The 22,199-nt window shown below is 45.7% G+C and overlaps 1 protein-coding gene across 2 annotated transcripts in view; it reads right to left on the minus strand.

Annotated features, from left to right (window-relative positions):
- Nucleotides 1–22,199, minus strand: part of DPYSL3 (dihydropyrimidinase like 3) — a 114,925-nt gene that overhangs the window by 11,791 nt on the left and 80,935 nt on the right. For both annotated transcript variants that reach the window (XM_081233590.1, XM_081233591.1), the window contains exons 3-10: nucleotides 21,574–21,758; nucleotides 18,943–19,107; nucleotides 16,605–16,666; nucleotides 15,620–15,700; nucleotides 11,591–11,659; nucleotides 6,960–7,080; nucleotides 3,262–3,418; nucleotides 2,451–2,592 (exon numbers count right to left, since the gene is read on the minus strand). In XM_081233590.1, the coding sequence (XP_081089716.1) occupies nucleotides 2,451–2,592; nucleotides 3,262–3,418; nucleotides 6,960–7,080; nucleotides 11,591–11,659; nucleotides 15,620–15,700; nucleotides 16,605–16,666; nucleotides 18,943–19,107; nucleotides 21,574–21,758 (982 nt within the window). The remainder of the gene's footprint in view (nucleotides 1–2,450; nucleotides 2,593–3,261; nucleotides 3,419–6,959; nucleotides 7,081–11,590; nucleotides 11,660–15,619; nucleotides 15,701–16,604; nucleotides 16,667–18,942; nucleotides 19,108–21,573; nucleotides 21,759–22,199) is intronic.

Raw genomic sequence — 22,199 nt, forward strand, 5'->3', positions numbered from 1 at the left:
TAAATGACACAACAGACCAGATAGATTTAATTGATATTTATAGGACATTCCATCTGAAAACAGCAGATTACACTTTCTTATCAAGTTCACAGGGAACATTCTCCACAATAGATCACATCTTGGGTCACAAATCAAGCCTCGGTAAATTTAAGAAAATTGAAATTATGTCAAGCATCTTTTCCGACCACAACACTATGAGATTAGAAATCAACTTCAGGGGAAAAAACGTAAAAAACACAAACACATGGAGGCTAAACAATACCTTCCTAAATAACCGAGAGATCACTGAAGAAATCAAAGAGGAAATCAAAAAATATCTACAGACAAATGACATCGAAAACACGACGATCCAAAACCTATGGGATGCAGCAAAAGCAGCTCTAAGAGAGAAGTTTATAGCAATACAATCCTACCTCAAGAAACAAGAAAAATCTCAAATAAACAACCTAACCTTACACCTAAAGGAACTAGAGAAAGAAGAACAAACAAACCCCAAAGTTAGTAGAAGGAAAGAAATCATAAAGATCAGAGCAGAAATAAATGAAATAGAAACAAGGAAAACAATAGCAAAGATCAGTAAAACTAAAAGCTAGTTCTTTGAGAAGATAAACAAAATTGATAAACCTTTAGCCAGACTCATCAAAAAAAAGAGGGAGAGGATTCAAATCAATAAAATTAGAAATGAAAAAGGAGAAGTTACAAGAGACACTGCAGAAATACAAAGCATCCTAAGAGACTAGTACAAGCAACTCTATGCCAATAAATTGGGCAACCTGGAAGAAATGGACAAATTCTTAGAAAGGTATAACCTTCCAAGACTGAACCAGGAAGAAATAGAAAATATGAACAGACCAATCACAAGTAATGAAATTCAAACTGTGATCAAAAATCTTCCAACAAACAAAAGTCCAGGACCAGAGGGTTTCACAGTTGAATTCTATCAAACATTCAGAGAAGAGCTAACACTTATCCTTCTCAAAAAAAAGAAAAAAAAAAAAAAGAAAGATAAAGAAGATGGAAGTGACTGTTCTGGAAGTATGCATTTTTTTCTGGACATTGTACATACATTTACTTACTTATTTATCCCTTCTAACTCCAAAAAGGATTATAGACAGTTCACAGTAAAAACAAATGTAATTATGAGCCCATATCTCAGATAATATGTTTGTATTTGCATGGGCACAGGATAAATATGGAAGAACCTCACCCAAATGATAACAATGGTTATCCCTGGGTTGTGGGATTATAAGTGAGTTTTGTTTTCTTTCATGTGTGTACTTTTCTGTAGTTTCCAAATGTTCTTTATTGAGCATGCATCATGTTGGTAATTTTAAAATATATATTCTTTTTTAACTCTTCCAGATAGTGCCAAGATAAGTATATACACACATTCATAAATAGATAACAATGTAAAAAAAAAGACAAAAAAATCTAAGTTTATAAGAGAAGAGACAAAAATATTTATACTTTCCCCCTTCACAAAACAACTTGGGTAAGGAAGGAAGAATTTAGTTTAAAATCTAGTTTTGCACTTCCTGGGAGCCAAGAAAAGGGAAGCTTGGATTATACTGTGTAGATATGTATTCTATTTGGCTCTGAAATGAGTGTCTTTAGGGTTTTAAAAATAAATCAGAGGGAAGTGATCAACTTAATAATGAGTTATTTATTAATTTTACTCAAATCTTAGGGAGTGACTTCATTTGCATGACTTTTTTTTTTTTTTCAGCTTCTGTGATGTTAAACAAGGAAAATAAAACCAGACCACTTTGCCAGAGACTCTGACAGACAATCACCTGTACAGCCTGGATGACCACACACCACTCCTTGGTGAGCAAATGACTTGAGTCTTAGTCACAGACCCCTTGCTCATCATTTCAGAGGGTTATAACCAACCCTCTCAAAAGAGATAATAAAACCCTCCAAACAAAAAGAATTTTTAATTCACTATTTGTGTGTGTGTGTGTGTGTGGTACGTGGGCCTCTCACTGCTGTGGCCTCTCCCGTTGCGGAGCACAGGCTCTGGACGCGCAGGCTCAGCGGCCATGGCTCATGGGCCCAGCCGCTCTGCGGCACGTGGGATCCTCCCAGACTGGGGCACGAACCCGTGTCCCCTGTATTGGCAGGCGGACTCTCAACCACTGCGCCACCAGGGAAGCCCCAATTCACTATTATTTTAAGCACAGATCATTCATACCATCAGATAAATGATCTGTGTTTCTGGTTCCTAGCCCTTAACAATCTAGAGGAGGACTCCTCAGAACCTCAGGCCCCAGGATTCATCACTCTAGAAGGGACATTCCCAAACCGCCTGAGCCACCTGGCTCCAGAGACACCTGGGCAGGTATGAGGCCTCATCTGTACCCCCAGCACCCCCATGACAGGGCAAAGAGGAGCAGTAGCAGGAGGCTCTGATCTGGCCCTGGATGCCCTCCTATGACCTTGGTCCTTACCACGGCCTTGTCCCAGATGACAGACATCCGCTCCTCCACACCACTGGTGCCCTCGGGAATGGCTGTGAAGTTGTCCTTCCCGATGGCCTTCTGGGCAGTGCTGAAGGTGCAGTGGGCACTGCCGGAGAGCTGCAGGTCCCCACTGGCAAAGGAGAAAAGCTCCATGTGAACGGGGAGGCTAGATGCACCACAGGGGCCCAGAAATGAGGGTCTAGTGTAGGCGCGTGGAGTGCCGTGACTTGAGTTTGGAATCCTTCTCCCTCTTGCCAACTAGGCGAACTTGGGTGAATTTCTTCCCCTCCCTAGGGCTCAGTTACCCTATCTGGAAAATGAGGGGGTGGGATTGGATCACCTCTGTGTAACAAAAAGGACCCAAATGAGTGATGGGACTTATCCACAGAGGGCAGCAGCAAACGAGTCTCCCTGTAATTTTGGTTAGGTGGTCATCAAAACTGGGCAAATGATTTTGTCTCCTGGACCCTCAGTTGCTCAGTCTGTGAAATGGTGATGATAGTTCCTCACTCACAGTGTTTTTATGGGAACAATGAGATCACACGTGTAATCTCACCCTAGTGCTTGACATACAATATGTATTAACTGCTGTTACCATTACTAATATGATCACTGTAGTATCTTTTAAAATACACTGGGGAAGAGCCTGTTATCTGTGCTCAACACTGTAGGGGAATTCTCGATGTTTTTTCCTCACTGCAGACTCTAGTCTAGCTGATGGATGGGCGGCTCCAGTCCTCATCCCATCGTTCCCAAGATGCCTCCACACAATGCCCACTGCTTGTCATTCTGCACCAACCTGGCCAGCAAGGAGTTGATGTAGTCAGGGGTGGTTGGGTCAGGACTCAGAGGTGGGGATGTCACAAACGCAGCCGCCTTGGCCCAGTTCTTGCTCCAGTAATGGGTCCCATCCGTGCCTAGGCTGGCGGTGATGGGCTCACCAAAGACCACGTTTCCTGCAACAGGTAGGACAGAGGTAATGGGTGATATAACGTATGTGCTGCCCTGGGCCGGGCTTAGATAATCATAGCCCCTAAGCCTACTCAAGGCTGTGGCTCTGGAGTCAGGCAGGCCTGGGTTCAAGTCTGTGTTCCCCCACTTTTCTAAGCCTCTGCTTTTCTATCTTCTAAATGGGAACAATTCTGTATTCTGTAGAAGCCACTGGTTGCAAGATGCAGCATCAATTCTCAAATTCTGAAGCAAATTAACATTTGAGGCAAATATATATATATATATATATATATATATATATAAATTGTAAGATTCATCCTCACTTCAGAAATGTTAAAATGTGGAATAAATAGGTCCTGGAGTTGATGAAATAAGACGATGTCTACTTCTCAGCCTTGTGAAAATGAAAGGTTTGGCATACACAAAGTGTCTGGCACATAAGAGACACTAAGCAAATGTGATTTCTTTTACACCTCTTACTCTTCCCCACTGTAGAAGCCCAAAGCCCCATACGTGCCCACATCACTGGGAACCGCTACATCCTGCTGTCGCAAAGACATACTTTGCTTCCACAAAGTAAAACCGGTTCCTGAGGATGACACCTCTTATTTGCATCATGTTTGTTACTCCTTAACCTAAGGCAATGAGTGATTTGCTCAAGGACACCCAACAACCAGGGACACAGCAAAGCTGAGGTTAGCTTCCCGGACCCTGTGTCTAGAATGAGAGGCCGGAATGCCCAAACTAAGGAGAGGGGAGGAAGGATACTGGGACATACACTGATCTAAACTGAGCTTCTGAAAGAAGAAGGGATAGTGATACAGAAGGCAAATGCTATCTCATAGACGGTGGGTTGGTACCAAGTTTCTTTGTGCCAGAATCTTGGGCTAACGATTCCTGCGCAGCCCTTGGCTTCTTTAAGTTTGGTCCTCCATCTTCCACATTCAAGTTCCCCACAAGGTGGAAGTTTAAGAAGTGTCTATGGCTAGGATTACAGGTTTTGCCTTGCTTCAACTCCAATGAATTGGTTTTAGTTGCCTGGATTTCTGTGTTGGGAAGAATTCTAAATATGCTTCTGGTCTCACTAGAAAAGGCTCATGATTGATTTGTGATGTCTGCCATGGGCAAAAGAAGGAAGCAATGGCAATGATTCATATAGGACAGCCTTGTTCTTTGGGGCGGCAGTGAAAAGGATCCACACAGGACTAAAGAGTATTTCAAGGACTCTCCAAAAATATTTACCAAACTAAAGCATATGGGACCACAAAGAAATGAAGAAATGAAAGTCAAGGCAAGCATTCAAGTACTATTAAGAGAAATACAACCTTAAAAGTGGAAGACCTCTCCCTTTGGACAATCTTTAGACGGAAGACTAGAATTAAGTAGAGATTGTAATTATATTATTGACACAATTGGATTTGGAGACTAGCCCTCCAAGCTGGGAGATTCTGGACAAGATGTGTTTCAATTTCCTCATCTGAAAAATGGTGATAATAAAGGCCAGTTTCTCCTGGTGCTTTGTGAATTCTACATCATAATACATTTAAAGTATTTCCCTCAACGCAGGGCATACAGTTGGTCCTCATTAAATTGAAATTCCTAATGTTGATTCTGAGCAGCCGTGCAGAGATGCTGAAGAGCACTTGGGGATTAAACACCCTGGGGGCTTAAATAGTCCCCTGGTCCAGAGGGAAGAGTGAACCCTGCCATACACGGTCTTCCTGCTCTGAATGCTCTTGACTCCTTCCCCGAGAATGACGGTTCATGAGATGTTTATTGGCTTCCATCTCAGCAGCCGGTTTTTCATCACTAAAATAATGCCTCCCTTCCACCCTGGAGACACAGCTGTACTAGTTCTCCTTGACAGAGAGTCAGAAGCCAGAAGGCTAAGGGTAAGGAATTTTTCTACATGGAATTTAAAATAAGACCTAGCATATAATTGAAACACACTGTCTTTGAAGCCCCCAGGTCATCCGAGAATGGGTCCCAAGCAGGATGTGGCCATCAGCAGGAGGCATGACAGGGTGCGGATAGTAGGTTGCCATGGGGAGAGGAATGGAGGTGTCCCCGTGCACTTTTCTTTTCCTTTTTCCCTTCTCCAAGGATGGGTAAGCAGCATTGGGCTTCTTTCCTGGTTCTGTCCTGATGACTCATACCCAGTGAAGCAGCCGCGCCATATCACATGGAGACACTTAAAAGCCGAGCGAGAAAACAGCAGGCTTCCCGTGAGCAGGGTAAGGCAGGTGGTGCCCCAGAATCTGCCAGCTAGAAGGGCTGGCGGGGCAATGAGGGAGATTCCCCTCCCGTAAGAAAAGGGTCCCGTTTGCCAGAAGGCCAGGCAGCCAAACGCTTGGCCATCAGGCAGCTGGGACTATTTTTAGCCGCCCCCATCACTCACACGTGGAGTTTTACAGACCAGTTCTGGGTTTGGTAGATGAATCATTCAGCTTGGTCCCATGGGCACATGGCAGTCACAATCATACAGCCAGGCCTAGGAAATCCTCCCTCCCAACCAAACACAGAGCCCTACGGCTCCCGTGTCTCAACCACACTCTGTTCACAAGGGAGCCCATTAGTGTGTCACTGAGGACAAGAAGGGAAAGCAGGAAAGCAAGTTTTGAAATGAGGGTAAACTTGAGCTTAGCACGAGGTGAGCAAAGGAAGCCGAGTTAACAGCCATGGAGAAAAGCAGCAGCAGTCAGAAGGCCATGGGGACAGAGCTGGGTCATGAAGGCCACACCGCTGGATGTCCTTTGGAGACCCATTCAACGCCTTCTCTGAAATAACCTGTGCTACCCTGAGTGGCTCAGGGGGTGAGACCTCCTCCCTGTACTCTGCCCTCAACCCTGGCTAATCAATTATACCATCTCCAGAGCAGATATTGGTTCAGAGATGAGCCCACGACCTAAGCCAAGGCAATGGCAGTATTCCTGGGGACTTTCGCTTGAGCTATTGGAAAAGATGTTCACCATGCCCCCACCAAGTGTGGAGGACAAGAGCAGCTCTTAGTATTTATTCTTGTCATTGTTCATACTGAAAAGAGAGGAAAGCAGAGTCCAGAAAGGAATAACAGTGATAGAGCCCTAATATCAGTGTTTAAACCCCTTGATCCAGCCATGCCTGAAACACCCTCAACCAATAATTTACTTGTTTAAGTCCATTTGAGTAGGGTCTTTGACTGCTGCACCAAATATAACCTTCATTAATATGTCCATTTATAAAGTTCAGATAACATGAACTGACAGTGAAAGATCACAGGGAGGAAAAGAGATGCACTAATTCTCCAAAGAACTGATTCAAGCTGTGTCATCTCGGGCAGACCACTTACCCTTCCTGAGCCTCAATTTACTCATCTGCCAAGTAGAAGACATCCTGGGATCCTGCCATCCACACAGGATGCAGAAAGGATCCAATGGGCTAACAAGGATGAGGGGCTTCCCTGAGAGCAAGGCAATGAGCAAAATAGGCACCATTTATACAGGACAGCCAAGGGAAAGGAGCCACATGGCTTGTTAGGGGCTCTGAGATCTTCGAAACACAAATCACCTTTTTTCCTGGCTTGCGAGATGAGGTCAGCTGCGCTCTTGCTCATGACCTTCGTGACGTAGAGAGGACAGTTGGTTTGGCTGGCGATGGTGATGGCACGGAACACAGCCTCAGCTTCCAGCTGCAAAAAAAAAGTCCCCGGGAGTCAAGGGGAGCATGAACCTCTCAGAGTGCCACTCCCCTGTCTCTACAAACTGAGAATGCAGTGCTGGACAGAGGTTAAAAGCCTAGGAGATCTGCAGTTAGACACCCTGGACCCAAACCTCAGAACTACAGCTTCCCAGCTGTGTTGCTTTACTGGGCTTCTCAAAAGTGGAGATCAGCCCAGAGATAAACCCACAGGCCTATGGTCAACTAATCTACAACAAAGGAGACAAGGATATACAATGGAGAAAAGACAGTCTCGTCAATAAGTGGTGCTGGGAAAACAGGACAGCTCCATGTAAAAGAATGAAATTAGAACACTCCCTAACACCATACACAAAAATAAACTCAAAATGGATTAAAGACCTAAATGTAAGGCTGGACACTACAAAACTTTTAGAGGAAAACATAGGCAGAACACACTTTGACATTAATCGTAGCAATATCTTTTTTGATCCACCTCCTAGAGTAATGAAAATTTTAAAAAATATATAAAAATGGGACCTAATTAAACTTAAAAGCTTCTGCACAGCAAAGGAAACCATAAACAAATCGAAATGACAACCCACAGAAAGGGAGAAAATACTTGCAAATGAAGTGACTGACAAGGGATCTCCAAAATATACAAACAGCTCATGCAGCTCTATGTCAAAAAAACAAACAACCCAATCAAAAATGAGCAGAAGATCTAAATAGATATTCTCCAAAGAAGACACAGAGATGGCTAACAGACACATGAAAAGATGCTCAACATCAGTAATTATCAGAGAAATGCAAATCAAAACTACAATGAGGTATCACCTCACACTGGTGAGAACGGCCATCATCAGAAAACCTACAAACAATAAATGCTGGAGAGGGTGTGGAGAAAAGGGAACCCTTCTTACTGTTGGTGGGAATGTAAATTGATATAGCCACTATGGAGAACAGTATGGAGGTTCCTTAAAAAACTAAAAATAGAGTTACCATATGATCCAGCAATTCCACTCCTGGGCATATATCCAGAGAAAACCATAATTCAAAAAGATACATGCACCCCAATGTTCACTGCAGCACTATTCACAACAGCCAGGACACGGAACCAACCTAAATGTCCATCGATGGATGAATGGAAAACGAAGATGTGGTACGCACACACACACACACACACACACACACACACACACACTCTGGAATATTACTCAGCCATAAAAAAGAACGAAATAATGCCATTTGTACCAACAAGGACGGACCTAGAGATTATCATGGACCTAGAAATTATCATAAGTAAAGTAAGTCAGAGAAAGAAAACATCATATGATATCACTTAAGTGTGGAATCTAATAAAATGGTACAAATGAACTTATTTTAAAAACAGAAATAGAGTCACAGACATAGAAAACAAATTTATGGTTACCAGGGGTGGGGGAAAGGGGAGGGTAAATTGAGAGACTGGGATTGACATATATACACTATTATATATAAAATAGATAACTAATAAGGACCTACTGCACAGCACAGGGAACTCTACTCGATACTCTGTAATGAAAGCAACTATACGCCAATAAAAATTAAAAATTAAAAAAAGAAGTGGAGATAGGGAGGGTGTAGCAGGGGATGGTGGGGTGAGAGCAGTGTCTGGCCAGAGTGGGCGCTGCATCAGCGTAGCTAGAGTTTTCCCTTGGCCTATTCTCTCCTCTCCCTGTGATTATCACAAAGGCCACAGGTGATGGAAGTCTTTGCTCCCCTATCTGCCCAGGGCAGAATCTCTGGCAAAACACAATCCCAACACCAGTATGTATAAATAACCAGTGAAGGCAACTAGGCATTAAGTCCTTTCCTGCAGCAACGGGTGGTCAGCGATGGGTTCGTTCCCACAGGCATTTCTTACACTAATAATTCCCAGGCTTCTCAACACAAAGATTTCTTTTATCACTGATTTCCTCCAGCCCACCCTAATGTAGAATTCATGTTTTCAAATACACTAACCAACCCAGTTGAATTTAATGAGTAAGAAATAATAAATCTTCCCTTATTTTATTAACAAAGCAGGATCTTAGAACTCAGCCTCTCTCATGAGCTGGACCTGTGTTCTGGTTCTACCACTTAGAAGCCAGGTGATCTCAGGGATGTTACACAACTTCCCAAAGACTCAGTTTCCTGGTCCATAAAGCGGGGATAATAATAGGACCTGACACACAGGGCTGTTCACAGAATTAACAGAGTTCATCCTTGTAAGGCAATTAGCTCAATCCTGGAACAAGGCAAGTGTTCCTTGAAGGCTGGCTATTGGTTGCATTGCTGATGACGGCTTCTGACCAGTGGGAGAGCCTGCGTTACTACCCAAAGCCCGAATTAGTCCAATTCAGCCCAACGCAGACACGCTGGCGTTTTTCCTTTCAATCAGCAACAGCTCCTTTTCGGATGGATATGACCCTCTGGTTAGCCATGCAACCCAACACTTTAAAAAATATCAAAAATAGCTTGCAGATACATGCCTAATGTTTGTATAGCACAAACCAGTCACTGCCCTTGGTGGGTGTGACTTAGGAGGAAGACTCTAAGAACTTGGCTGGTCCAGCTAGCATCCCCCAAGCTGCACTTTGTTCCACGTGGTGAGATCAAGATCCTGGAGCCCCAAGCACAGGTGAATCTGGCCACGTTCCTGAAGCACCCAGACGTCAGAGTGGCTGTCTCCGAGCCTCGGCTTCAGCTCTCTGGACAGCATTACTCCAGATGCTATGTAGATGCGCTTTGAACTGAAGAGGGGTTGCCCCTCCTGTGCCCTCCTTCTTCGTGCCTGTGCTGACCACTCCAGCTCCTCCACGACTGCAGTCCCAGCCCCTTTGATCTCATCCCCCCTCTCCAAGCACCGCAGGGTTTTCAGCACCTTGACAATATGACTATCTTTGGAAGGTTACATCACCCTCCAACTTCACCCAAAAGGGCTTCCAGTGTTGTCGAGATCTGCAGCTGAGAGGCTTTTTACTAAAAAGGAGATGGGAACATGGAGGAGAGTGGGGGGGCGGGGGGGTTTGGAAAAACAAACCAAGGAACAAAAATAGACTCTGCTCAGAAATCCCCTGGCTGCTGCTGCAGAAATCGATCTTGCCAGGACTTCTCCACAGTGAACAGCATTGGAGAAGTTTCACAAACAGTGCTGATCAGCCTGGCCTACTCACACAGGGTAAACAATTTTCCAGTCCTTCAAACGTGATGGCCAGCTTAATGGCTTAATCTCTCTGAGCTCCTGCTTCTTTATGTAATGATAATACCCAGACTGGGGCAAGGATAACCGTTATCTCCATTAAATGCAATGAGCATAGTACTGGGTATAGGCAAATACTCCAAAGAAGGGACCTGGTATTAAGGAGACCGACTTTTCCAGAGGGCTGTGACTGTAACCTTGATCACACAATTATAAATTATTTCAACTGGCAACAAAAATATCCTTAAACACAATGGAGCTTCTAGGGTGCTAATAATGCTCTGTTTCTCCAACTGGGTGCTAGTTACACAAGTGTGTTCAGTTTGGGAAAATCCATTCCTTTATGATAGGAACAGTTTTCTCTATGTGTGCTACGTTTTCTTTTTTAAAAAGATCCTAACAGAGATGGCCAACAGGAATACTGTGATTTCTGGTTCTGGCTCCTTCTTCTACCTGTTGGAGCTTGGGATGATACAACAGGAAAGGATTTGCTTTGTTGACATGGAGGGCCTGGAATTTGCTGCAGGTGCCAGACCCAGGCTGATCTCCCAAAGCCAATGTGCTCTCGGCCATATGGGCAGCCCATTCCCAGCTCTGGGCCTGTGCCAGCAGCTGAAGTTGCTGACAGCCCAGAGACGTGGAATCAGCCACTAGTTACCATTCGCTGGCTCTTTAGCTCCTAAGCACTGATGCTAATCAGCATTCATCTTACACGTGGGAAAAACATACCTGGATGTCCTCATCACCATACACAAATCAATAGATATAATGTCTACGGCAAACCCATTCGGCCCCCTGTCGACATGGCTGGTATTGTGCAGGACTCATAATATGGAATAAAGGAATAGTGGAAACGTCTGAGATTCACATGATTAAGAAAGGATTTAGATATTTACCAGTCCTACTGAGTAACTGTGCAACGCCCCTCCGACTTGTATTGTCTTTAGAGAGATTAGGGGCCAGAAGTAGACACTCCCTCCTTTCCACTCCTTTCTAATCTCCTCAGGGGCCTTGAGTTGGGTCAGTCAGATGTGGTCTTTGGAAGAAATGTTCCAGTTTCTGTCTGGTATTCACAGAGTCCCACCACCTTTCAGAGATGTTTGTTCACACACCTTATGTGTGTGTGCCAACAGAGGGGGAGCTGAACGCAAACACTACAATGTGAAATGGGCAGCAGGCCATAAACCAGGCTGCTGCGATGACGAGTCTCCCTGAAGATGAGGCTAAAAAAAAAGAGCCTCCATTGCTACTGCTTCTCTCCCTCCACCCCTCCCCCCTACCACATCCTCCTGAAAATTACCTCCTCTGGTCTGCTCAGTACATGGCCTTCTGGGCCGGTTATCCCCATTTCCAACATCCGGGTTTGCTCCTAGAATGAGAAAAGAATAGAGAAGGGTTTTTATATGAGCTCAACCAAGGTTTGAAAAAGTTAGGCTGGTATATTCTAATCTAAAGATGTGTTCAAGGGGAAAAAAAGAATCAAATGGGGATGTTGAACAAATTTGTTAATTCTATATCTGGAATTGCAAAACAGGGTAGTCTTAAATAAAAGAAGAAAAGAGCCTTTAAGGGTGGCTTTTTTTATTAAAAGGACAACAGTCTGTCAAAGTATCAAGTTTTTTCTCCATTACACATCCAAAGTCGCACCAGCTCACTTATTCTTCATTTCTTTCAGATGCAGACAACTCTGAAAGGACACTGGCTTAACTCATTTGTTTATTCATTCATGCATTTTGAAACCCATTCATTCAACAAAATGTATTGAGTACCTGCTCTGGGAGAGGCTCCAGGTTAAGTACTTGAATTAACTTCACGGAGCTTACAGTTTCCTGCTCTGTTTCTCAAAGTCTGCTCCAGCCACCACCCGCATCAGAATCTGCTGAGTTGCTTTTGTAAAAGTGCAGATGTCTAGCTTTACCCAGGTCTACCAAATCAGAATATATGAGATAAATTCTAGGATTCTGTATTTTAATAAGCCCCTCGGGCTTTCTCATGCTTTAAATGTTCGGCTATAATAAGCAGATTCAGAATTTCACCAGACTAAATCATGCCTCTAAACAGCATTATCTGACTTAGCCTTTTGGTCAAATTCTATTTACCTAGGCTGTGGATGTGGCAGAGCTCTCTACCCCTCATAGCTGATGGCTAACTTCCTCAGACCCGGCCAGCTTTCTGGAAGCAGGAGGCTGGGCTAATCGGAACTGGCACAAATCCTCAGCAGCAGATCTGCAGTTTTGCAGGCATTCACGCTCAAGCACTGAGGCCAGTTCCTAGGAACCTCACGCTGGTGACACAGGAGATGAAGGAGGGAGTGAGCTGAACGAGGCTTTGTCTCACCTGGAAACTATGAGATGCTTAAAAAGGAAGGGATCCCTTCACCCTGGAAAAGAAGAACTCTTCTTTTGTTGGGTTTTTTTTTTTTTATTCACGTACCTTTTTTAAAGAGGAGGAGGAAGGAAGATGCATATGCTATCAGCAGCCACGAGAAGTAAAATGGTCACTGCCTCTAGCTCAACAGAACTGGACCAAAGGTCAGACAGAGGCTGATACTTCCAGCAAAGTACCTCCACTTTTCATTCTTCCTGTTCCATGTATCAAAGCTTAGATTAAATACAATTTCTTCCAAACTCTGGTGACTTTTGACTCTGAACTGCCTCATGAAGTCACACAAGGGTTGAGGTGTCCAACTAAAGCATCTTCCATCTTACAAGACACTCTCCTTCCTATCTGGTCCAAAAGTCCTGGGACAATGCACAGGATGAAACTCGCTCGAACAATGGTCTCCGAGCACATTCCAATCACCAGGGCAACTTTTCCATAATACACCTGACTGAGCTCTCCTATGACCTCCCGAATCTGGATCTCCGGAACTCGGAGAATCCCAGGGATCGTTCCTTAAGCTCCACGGGTGATTCTAGTGCACTGCTCACGTTGGGATGGCCTATTCGCAAAGCCACAGTGTCCCTATAGCTGGAAGGTTAAGAATAACATGTAAAGACCCATGGATGCCACCTGACATGGGTGGGGGAGGTGTGGGCACCTAGAGGCACCGATCGCTGCTGTAATTATGTCACAGTTTACGTTGCTCCATGAGGAAAGGGACCCTGTCTTTTTCACCTTCCCCCTCCAAGGTCTGGCACATAGTAGGCACTCAGTAGATATTTGTTGGATGAAGGGCTAAAGACGCTGTACTCTCCGACTGCCCTGCCAGCTTGAAACTTTTGAAAATGTCCCTTGTTGGTACCCTTAGAAAATATTTCTTCTTGCTCTTAAGTCACTTTGCATAAAGTGTAGCAAAAACTCCGAGTATAGCAGCTGCCTTCATTTAAACAATGTGATAAGATCTTTCAGCTTGAGCTGAATTTAATAAACACATACACGAAACTCAACCAAATGGAAAAACGCCCTTATTCTTTTCCTGACCGGGAACAGATCTTCCCAAGGTGGGGCGGAGGCGGGGAGGCGGTGTGGAAGCAGACACACTTCTGTGCTAAGAAGCCTCAAAAGGAAGCTGGAAAGGGGCTGTGAGTCGGAGCCCGTCTGCCTCCACAGAGGCTAGGATGAAGACGCAGGGAGTCTGATTGCTAGGGCATCTGGAGGGAGGGCTGGGGCGTCTGGCTGCTGCACTGAAAGCTTGAGAATGGGGAGGAGAGACAGCTCCACCACCACCAGGATGCCTCCCATGGGAGCAAGGCATCTGGAGCCTCTTCGGAAAATGACTTCATTATCTGGGTGTGCGGGGGATGTGGGAGAAGGCTGTCAGGGACCTGACTAATTAACCTCCTCGGTCATAAGGGAGTGGAAACTGCACACTTAACTCACCTCCTCCGCTAGAGAGACAGCCCTGAGAGTCTGAAATCCTAACAGCTGGAGCCTGCACAGCCGGGGCGTTGCCTCTCCGGGAGCCTGCGGCTGGACTGGTGGAGGAGGACCCTTCTCCACTATCTCTGGGTAAAGATGCCCACTGAGGCACATCCCGTGAGAAGCTAAGATTGTGTTCTCCCAGTTGCTGGCTGTGATCCCTGGGCCAGTGACCTCATCCTTCAGAGCCTCAGTGTTCTTATGCATAAAACAGGGAGGGGCTTCCCTGGTGGCGCAGTGGTTGAGAGTCCGCCTGCCGATGTAGGGGACAGGTTCGTGCCCCGGTCGGGGAAGATCCCACATGCCGCGGAGCCGCTGAGCCTGCGCGTCCGGAGCCTGTGCTCCGCAACGGGAGAGGCCACAACAGTGAGAGGGCCCGTGTACCGCAAAAACAAAAAACAAAAAACAGGGAGGAGGGTGGGCGCCATCTTGAAAGGCTTGGGCGAAGATTAAATGGGAACGTACGAGAGCCCTGACTAGGGCCTGGCACATGGTGGGAAGCGCTCCCCAGGTGGGACCTGCTGTTAGAAGCTGACGGGTCTGAGGTGAGGGTCAGTCTCAACGTGTTCCCACACCCCTGCCGACCACATTCGCCACGTCCTGGACAACTTCTAAAGCACAGCCCGAGTACTCGAGAGCTCTGGAATGCATCTGTTTCGGCTCCCCGCTATAGCCTAGTGCCTGGCATAAAGCACTCAGGAAATACTCTTAAAAGAATGAATAATGGTTTCTTGCTGTTAATGTTATCAAACGGACTAAGAGCGCTGACACTGTTTGCTGGCTGCCGCCTCCTAGCGGAAGCCAATCCGGAACGCTTCTGAGATCAACAAAACCCTGGCGGAGACACATCTGTGCATCTAGCCCATTAAGCAACCCAGGAGATGGAGAGAGAAGTGCTGTCTGCTTCCTTACAAATGATCAATTTGGGCCTTGGGGCCCTTGCTTTCATCACTCTTTCCTCAGGTTTCTCAATATGATTTCTAGGAAATCAGTGGGATGTCTGATCCCCACAAGACCTGAATTCTTTATTATCTAAGGCCGTGAGTTCCGCAGTCCTGGATCAGATTTCCAGCTTCTGAAAAATGCTGTCTTAGAGTTTTTCTTTAGGACTGAGCATGACGCGTACCTTGGACTCATTTTCAAAACAGAATCAGCAATGCTCTCCCACTAAATGGCCCAATTTGAAAACCTCCTCTGCCAGGATGCCTTTTCTGATTCCCCAGAATGGCCAGACGGCTCCCTGCTTTCCAGCATCTTCTGCTTTCTCCCTCGCTTGTCTATTTGCCCTCATAATTCCTCCTCCTAGACTGTGAGGTCCTTGAGGGCAGGTTCTGTTCTTAGCAGAGTACTCATGAGGGTGCCTGGCACATATTGAGAGCTCTGGCAACACTGAAGAAATGAGAAAATAAGTGGGAGGCAGACCCTAGCCCAAGCAGGAAGTGTACTGCAGGGAGCTGCACTGTGTTACCTGGGCAATGATATCCCCATTCTCAGCGTGCACCTGAGCGATGGCTCCCAGCTCTCCCAGACAGGTGAAGATCTCATAGAGCTGCAACAGAAATGAGTCTTTGTCACGTTCACAAGACCCAATGCTTTTAGCAATCTCATGCAAGGGCCAACGACTAGGGCCAGAGCTAAAATAAATGGGATGAACTAGAGGAAATAAGTGACTAGGGCAGAAATACACACTAAAACATGCACAACCAAAGAGGAGCGCTAATCCAAAGAAACTCTAGGAAACTGACTATATAAGGAACCCAGCATATCTCCTAGGCAGATAGGGCACACATCTGAGTGATACTAACCCCCCTACTCTGCCTCCTTCACACACTTTCAATGGAATTACTTCCCACTGAACTCAGATGGAGCTTCAGAATCCTTCTTAACACTCCTGAAAGGCACTGCAACCTGGCCAGAAACTAACTCAAAAGCTGAAACCTCTATCTCTTAGACCCTGAAAGCAGACCACCCTTCATCTCCTTGCCAGGTGGTATGGGAATTCATTTTCTGTATTTCTTCTGAGAAGCTGAGATTTGTCTAAAACAAGCACACCCCATGCATTTCGGAGAGAGAGAGTCAGAGGCAAGCTGGTATGATTACCCCAAAGAGCAGACAGCCCTCCTTAATCCCACAGGGCTGAGCACTTACACTTCCCCTGAGTTCCCGAGGGGTGTAGAGTTTGTTTGGTAGATGGGAGATTTAGACACGCCCTTCCTCTTGTCCTTTTGAGGAAGCTGCTGCCAGTGGAAATTTTAGCTCCGTCTGCCTTGCCCCGGGCACCCTGCCCATTACCTTATTTAAAATGTAGCGTGGATGGCGAGGACTTCAGGAAGCTCTCTTGCCCAGCAGTCTCCCACACTGACCACAGTAACTCATGTGCAAAGAGCCAAGGTCACCGGCAACCATAGGAAAGCCATCCAGAGACCCCAAACCACACAGTGATGGGTTATTACCTCTGTGTTCGATACTTGATACAAATCCTTATAAGCCATGTAAACCATGAAGGAGTTCACCCCTGCAAGAGAGGGATGAGAGGGAAGACAGGAGGAAGACAACATAATCAGGACCCTGCTGCATCCTGTGCTCCCACTGTGACACTCCCCCGGGCCCCGAGGGCATCGCAGGCCCCTGCCCAATGCAAAGCAGATGCGTCCCATTCTCCAAGGGCATTTTTCTATTTCCTCCTCTACCCTGTAAAATTGACGATTCCTATGACATCACAGCAGAATGGTCTCTTCTTCTGCAGCTCCTTCCTGCCTCCCGCTCCACTGTTCCCAGCCCAGAGGGCCAACAAGCCTCCACACTGCTCAAGGCAGGATACAGTGTCATGAATCACTGCAGCACACTCGCTATGTACACACGCTAGGAGTGGCACCACGTGCTGGGTCAGCAAGCTTGGAAAACCTAACCCCTTGAGCCTCGGTTTCCTCATCTGTAAAATGGAAAAATAACACCATCCTGCTTCCTAAGGTGGTTGGAAACTTTAAAAGAGACAACACATGCAGAACTCTTAGCACCAGCACGTGGTTGATCTCCTGGGAGCGGTTTATTTTGCTCTTTGTGAGTGCCTGCTCTCCACCAGGCCTGGGCAAGGTGTTGGGTCTGAGAGAGAACTAAGATCTAGAGCCTGTCCTAGGGGAAGTAACAGAGCTAATGCAGAGAAGTCAAGGTTCACCTTGGGCTTAAATATCTAAGTCATCAGCGTTACAAGGAAAGAGCCATTTAATTTCTCCCCCCAGATACGCTATTGATAGAGTAATTTACAGAAATAGGGGGGACTGGGGGACAGAGAGTCATTTAGAGGAAAGGAAGGTAATTTTGTTCTCCAGCCATTAGGGCCAGCTCAGCCCACAGTACTCCAGGCCAAAAGTGGACTGTAATCCGGGGCCTTCCCTACCCAGAATGGTGCAACTCAGGGCAGTTTTTCCCAACACAACCCTTCCCACAAGCCTCTGGGTCATCCGTGGTATGACTCAGGCCCTTCGGAAGGGAAGTGGGTGTTAAAGCCGTTCACTTTTCTACCTAATTGAGATGCAGTGTGAAAGGAGACACAGAAAGAAGGGAGGCAGGAGACTTCCCTGGCGGCCCAGTGGTTAAGACTCCACGCTTCCACTGCAGGGGGCGTGGGTTCGATCCCTGGTGTGGGAACTAAGATCCCGCAAGCCGCGCTGTGCGGCCAAAACAAAAAAAGGGAGGGGTTAATCTCACCCTCTGTATCAGACAGTGAGAACCGGGCAGAGCTTGTGGGGTGAGGGGGGGATGCAAAGGAGAGCTCGTCCTCTGGGAGGGCATCCCCTCCCCCGAACCCCGAGCACGCTGCCTTCCACTGCACTCCTGGCCTTTGCATCGAGACTGCTCATTGATAAAAGTATTATAAAATTCGTATAATAATAATTATAATAATATTATTAGTACTAGTATCGTAGCACTATTGTTACTATTATAACAATATTCTGCATCTTGCGGCATTTATCCTAATGCTCTGCGCCAGCCTGCTTCCTTTCGCCATGGATACTGGCAGAGGCCATTCCTCATACTCCCCTAAGTCCTCCAGGCCCCCCTCGTATGTGGAGCATGTCACATGTCTGTGTGCATGTAGAGGGGGTGGTGCGTGTGTGAAATACGTGACCATCAGAACACAGAAAGAAGTAAACACAGAAGAATCTAAGTCAATGGGAACCTAAATCTTGGACTCATAGAGAGAACACAGACACACGCAGATACACACACACACATACACACACACATGCACACGCACACACAACTTCCAGGCCCTAAGCTCCTATCTGGAGTACGAATACATCTTTGCTCCCAGAAACATCTTAGCCTTTTCCGAGGATGCTATTGTTATATGATAGTAATGGTTGGACCTTTGGAATCACAATGATAGAGGTTAAACATTCCTAATCTCATATGTACTAGCTGTATGACCTTATGTAAGACGTCAGCCTCTCCTGACCCCAGTTTCTTCCTCTGTACAATGGGCAGTATTGCACGGAGGTGCAGAGCACAGGCTTTGGGTAGATCTACTGCCTACAAATTCTGTGATCTTGGGCTACTTGTTCTGAGCCTCGGGTTCTCCAACTGCAGAGTAAGGTTAATAATCCCTATCTCATGGGGATCCTGTAAGGAATAAGTAAGATGGCATAAAGTGCCTGGTCCATAGTGGTACCCCTGTATCTGGCATTCATACTCAGGGTTCCAGGGTCCAGCAAGGAGAAGCGACTAAATGAGTGGACAGTATGGGAAGGACAGGCAAGGGGGAAGGGAGGAAGGCACCTCCGGGCTCACCTTTGTCCTTGATAAGGCTCTGTACTTCCTGCTTGACGCTGTCATTCCAGTGGGTAATGTCCACGTGTAAGGAGTAGTCACAGCAGCTCTTGCCATCGGCCCACTCCCGCCACTTCTCATAGGCCTCCGTCAGGCTGGACTCGGGCTCGGGCACCACGTGGTCAACTGAACAACAGAGGCCCCGCATGGGCGACTCATCGACACAGCCTTTGGTCCCCTCTGTACAGGTCTGCTCTTGCTTGCTTAGCTACGACAGCAAAGTCTCTATTTCTTGAGCATAGGATTAACCTTAGAAAGGGTTCCCGGGTGGTTTCAAGGTTGCTGATGATTTAGCTGTCACTTAGCTATGGGATCTTGGGCAAATTACTAGCTTCTCTAAACCTTAATTTTCTCATTCTTAAAATGGGCACCAAGTGGGGTTGGGGACAGGGGTAACACTGCCTCCCCTCTAAGTCTGTTAAGGGATTAAATGGGAAAATGCATGGAAGGTGCTTCACCCGATGCCTGGCACATAGTAAGTGCTCCATAAATATTAGCTATCAATTGATGAGCGCCCACTGTGTGCCATCATTACCAGTATTACAGGAGTCACTGCTGGTGATCAAAGTTGGACTCCCTTCTATGGGCAGAAGGAGGGGCTTTAAAGTTATGTCTGGGCACAAGAGAATGAATGCTCGTGCTTACAGCCATAGGAAAGACCTGGTATCAGTTAAGTGCACTTGACGCTTGGCCCACAGATATTATTTCCATGCAAACTTTTTGTCAAGAATATGGTTTCTTTGAGGCCAAAACCTACTCTTGCAGTACCTGCAATGGTGGATAATACTTTTAAAAAGAATAAGATTTGCACCAACAACACTGGTGAGGTTAAGGCAAAAATTAGAGTTTTTCATAGTTCCCCATGGCAGTCGAGAGAAAGTATGAATTGGTACAACTTTCCTAAGAACAATTTTGAAATGTATATCAAAATCCATGACATTTTTCATACCTCAACAATTATTCCTATGCCTAAGAATTATCCCTAAGGAAATAAACAGGGCTACATGCAAAATCTGGGTTCTCAAGATGTTTGCCACTATTTATATATTTATGTAAGTGAAAAACTGGGAACAAAGTCTTACAGTAGGGAAATTTGGTTAAATACATAAATTGTGATACCTTCATAAAACAGATGTCAGGAGTCCATTTAAAATTTGGTAGAATAAAAATAAATGAATGGAAAGATATACATGACATATTAATTAGTGAAAAGAGAAGGCTAAAGCACAGTATGGTTATTACAATCCTTTTTGTTAAATAGAAAAAAATATATAGCCAAACTGTGACAGTGAAGTGAGATTTATGGGGGGTTTTTTCTTTTCTGCATACCTAGGGTTTTTAAATTATCTGCAAAGGACATGTACACTTCTGTCGTTCTTGTATGCTTTCCTCTCTTCTCACGTGGAGCTCCTTCCCTAATGCAGAAGCCCGAGCCTAATGCATATGTCCAGGATTCTGAACAGGTCCAGCTCCTCGGCAAGATGGCAGAAAGCCAGGCCAACATCACTCATTTCCTCAGCCTTCTAGCACAGGCAGCCTAAGTGCACTTATCGGAAAGCAAAGGCATGGAGCTATGTTACTGATGCTTGGACCCACACCAGGGCCTTCGTGGGCAGGCAGCTGCCGAGAAGTCAACTGGCTTCCTCCCTTTGGCTGAAGAAAGGCTTTGGTCTCCCAGCATTGCACCTTTTATGGCCCTGACACAGTTTTCCTGGGTTCCCACACCCAACTAGCTGAAGCTGAACCCTGCTACTGCTCCCGCTGAAAGGAAGCAAAAGACAGTGAATAAGTCTACAGCTCAAGCTGTACTGAGTTCTTAAGTGGATGTATACCGTGGTAAACAGTGCTCTTGCTGACCAAGTTGGGGGCCAGGGCTGGGGCGGGAGCCAATTCACTGGGATTCCTTTGGCTTAGGAAGGAGTGCCCTGGAATGCTATCTGCTCAGTAATCCTGGCATTCAACTCCCTAGGTTTCTTTGGAATTGCAAAAGTCACCAGAAAAACAAAACAAAACAAGAGAAACAACCTCCCAGCTTGCCCAATCTTCAAGATATGAATTGGTCAAAATACAGCACAGACCAAATAACACTAACCACCAGTGAAGCCTCCTAAGTTCTCAAGAACTGCAAGTCTCATCATCATTCTCTCTGGGATGCTTCTCAGCCCCATTCTCACTGCTCTGCCTGTACTCTCCGCCCGTGCTGCCTCAGACCCAAGTTGGAAGTCCTGAAATCTCTTTTTGCCCACGATCCACAACTTTTTAAGTCCACTTTCCACAGAGACTGGTCCAGAGATGATAAGTGCTGATTCCCCACCCATGGTATACCGGGCCCCTGCTCTAAGGCAGACAGAGAAAACAGCTGCTTTCAAGGTCATGAACCTCCTGAATCTCCTCTATGCGGTTACAGGAGCTGCCAATGTCCTCACTATAACCAGCTTTTCTCAGGTCTCATCAGGCAGAAAGTCTAAAAACTGAATTGAGGGGAAGTGTACGAGTTACCAACAGAGACCACTGCAGTTAACATGTTAGTTAGACTCACTCCCTAGGACCCCTCGCATGCTTTACACAAATGTGTAAAGTCGGGGGACTTACTGATCATGGTGGTGCCCCCCGCTAAGGCAGCCTTGGTCCCTTGGAAGAAGTCATCCACTGTGGTCATTCCCTTGTAGGGCATCTGGAAGTGAGTGTGGACATCGATGCCTCCAGGGATCACCATTTTCCCATTGGCCTCAATGGTCTTCACCCCTCCAGGGACAATCAGATTGTCTCCAATTTGCCTGGTGAGACAGGGAAACAACCAGCAATTTAAAAGAATGACTTCCAAGATAAACATAGTATTATAAGGATTTGAAATGTTGTAACTTATGTTTATCAAAGTAGTCTTTTGCAAGTGATTCACAAGTTTAGCAATCTAGAAACAAATAAAGACAGGTATCCATAACAGAAAACATTTTTTTATTACAAGACATTGAATATAGTTCCCTGTGTTATACAGTAGGACCCTGTTGTTTATTTTATATATAATAGTGTGTATCTGTTAACCCCAAATTCCTAATTTATCCCTACCCCCCTTTCCCCTTTGGTAACCATAAATTTGTTTTCTATGTCTGTGAGTTTGTTTCTGTTTTGTAAATAGGTTCATTTGTATCATGTTTTAGATACCACATACAAGTGATATCATAAGATATTTGTCTTTAGCTTACTTCACTTAGTATGAT

The sequence above is a fragment of the Mesoplodon bidens genome (assembly GCF_964165515.1).
Source record: "Mesoplodon bidens genome assembly, chromosome: 4".
NCBI classification, from domain to species: domain Eukaryota; kingdom Metazoa; phylum Chordata; class Mammalia; order Artiodactyla; family Ziphiidae; genus Mesoplodon; species Mesoplodon bidens.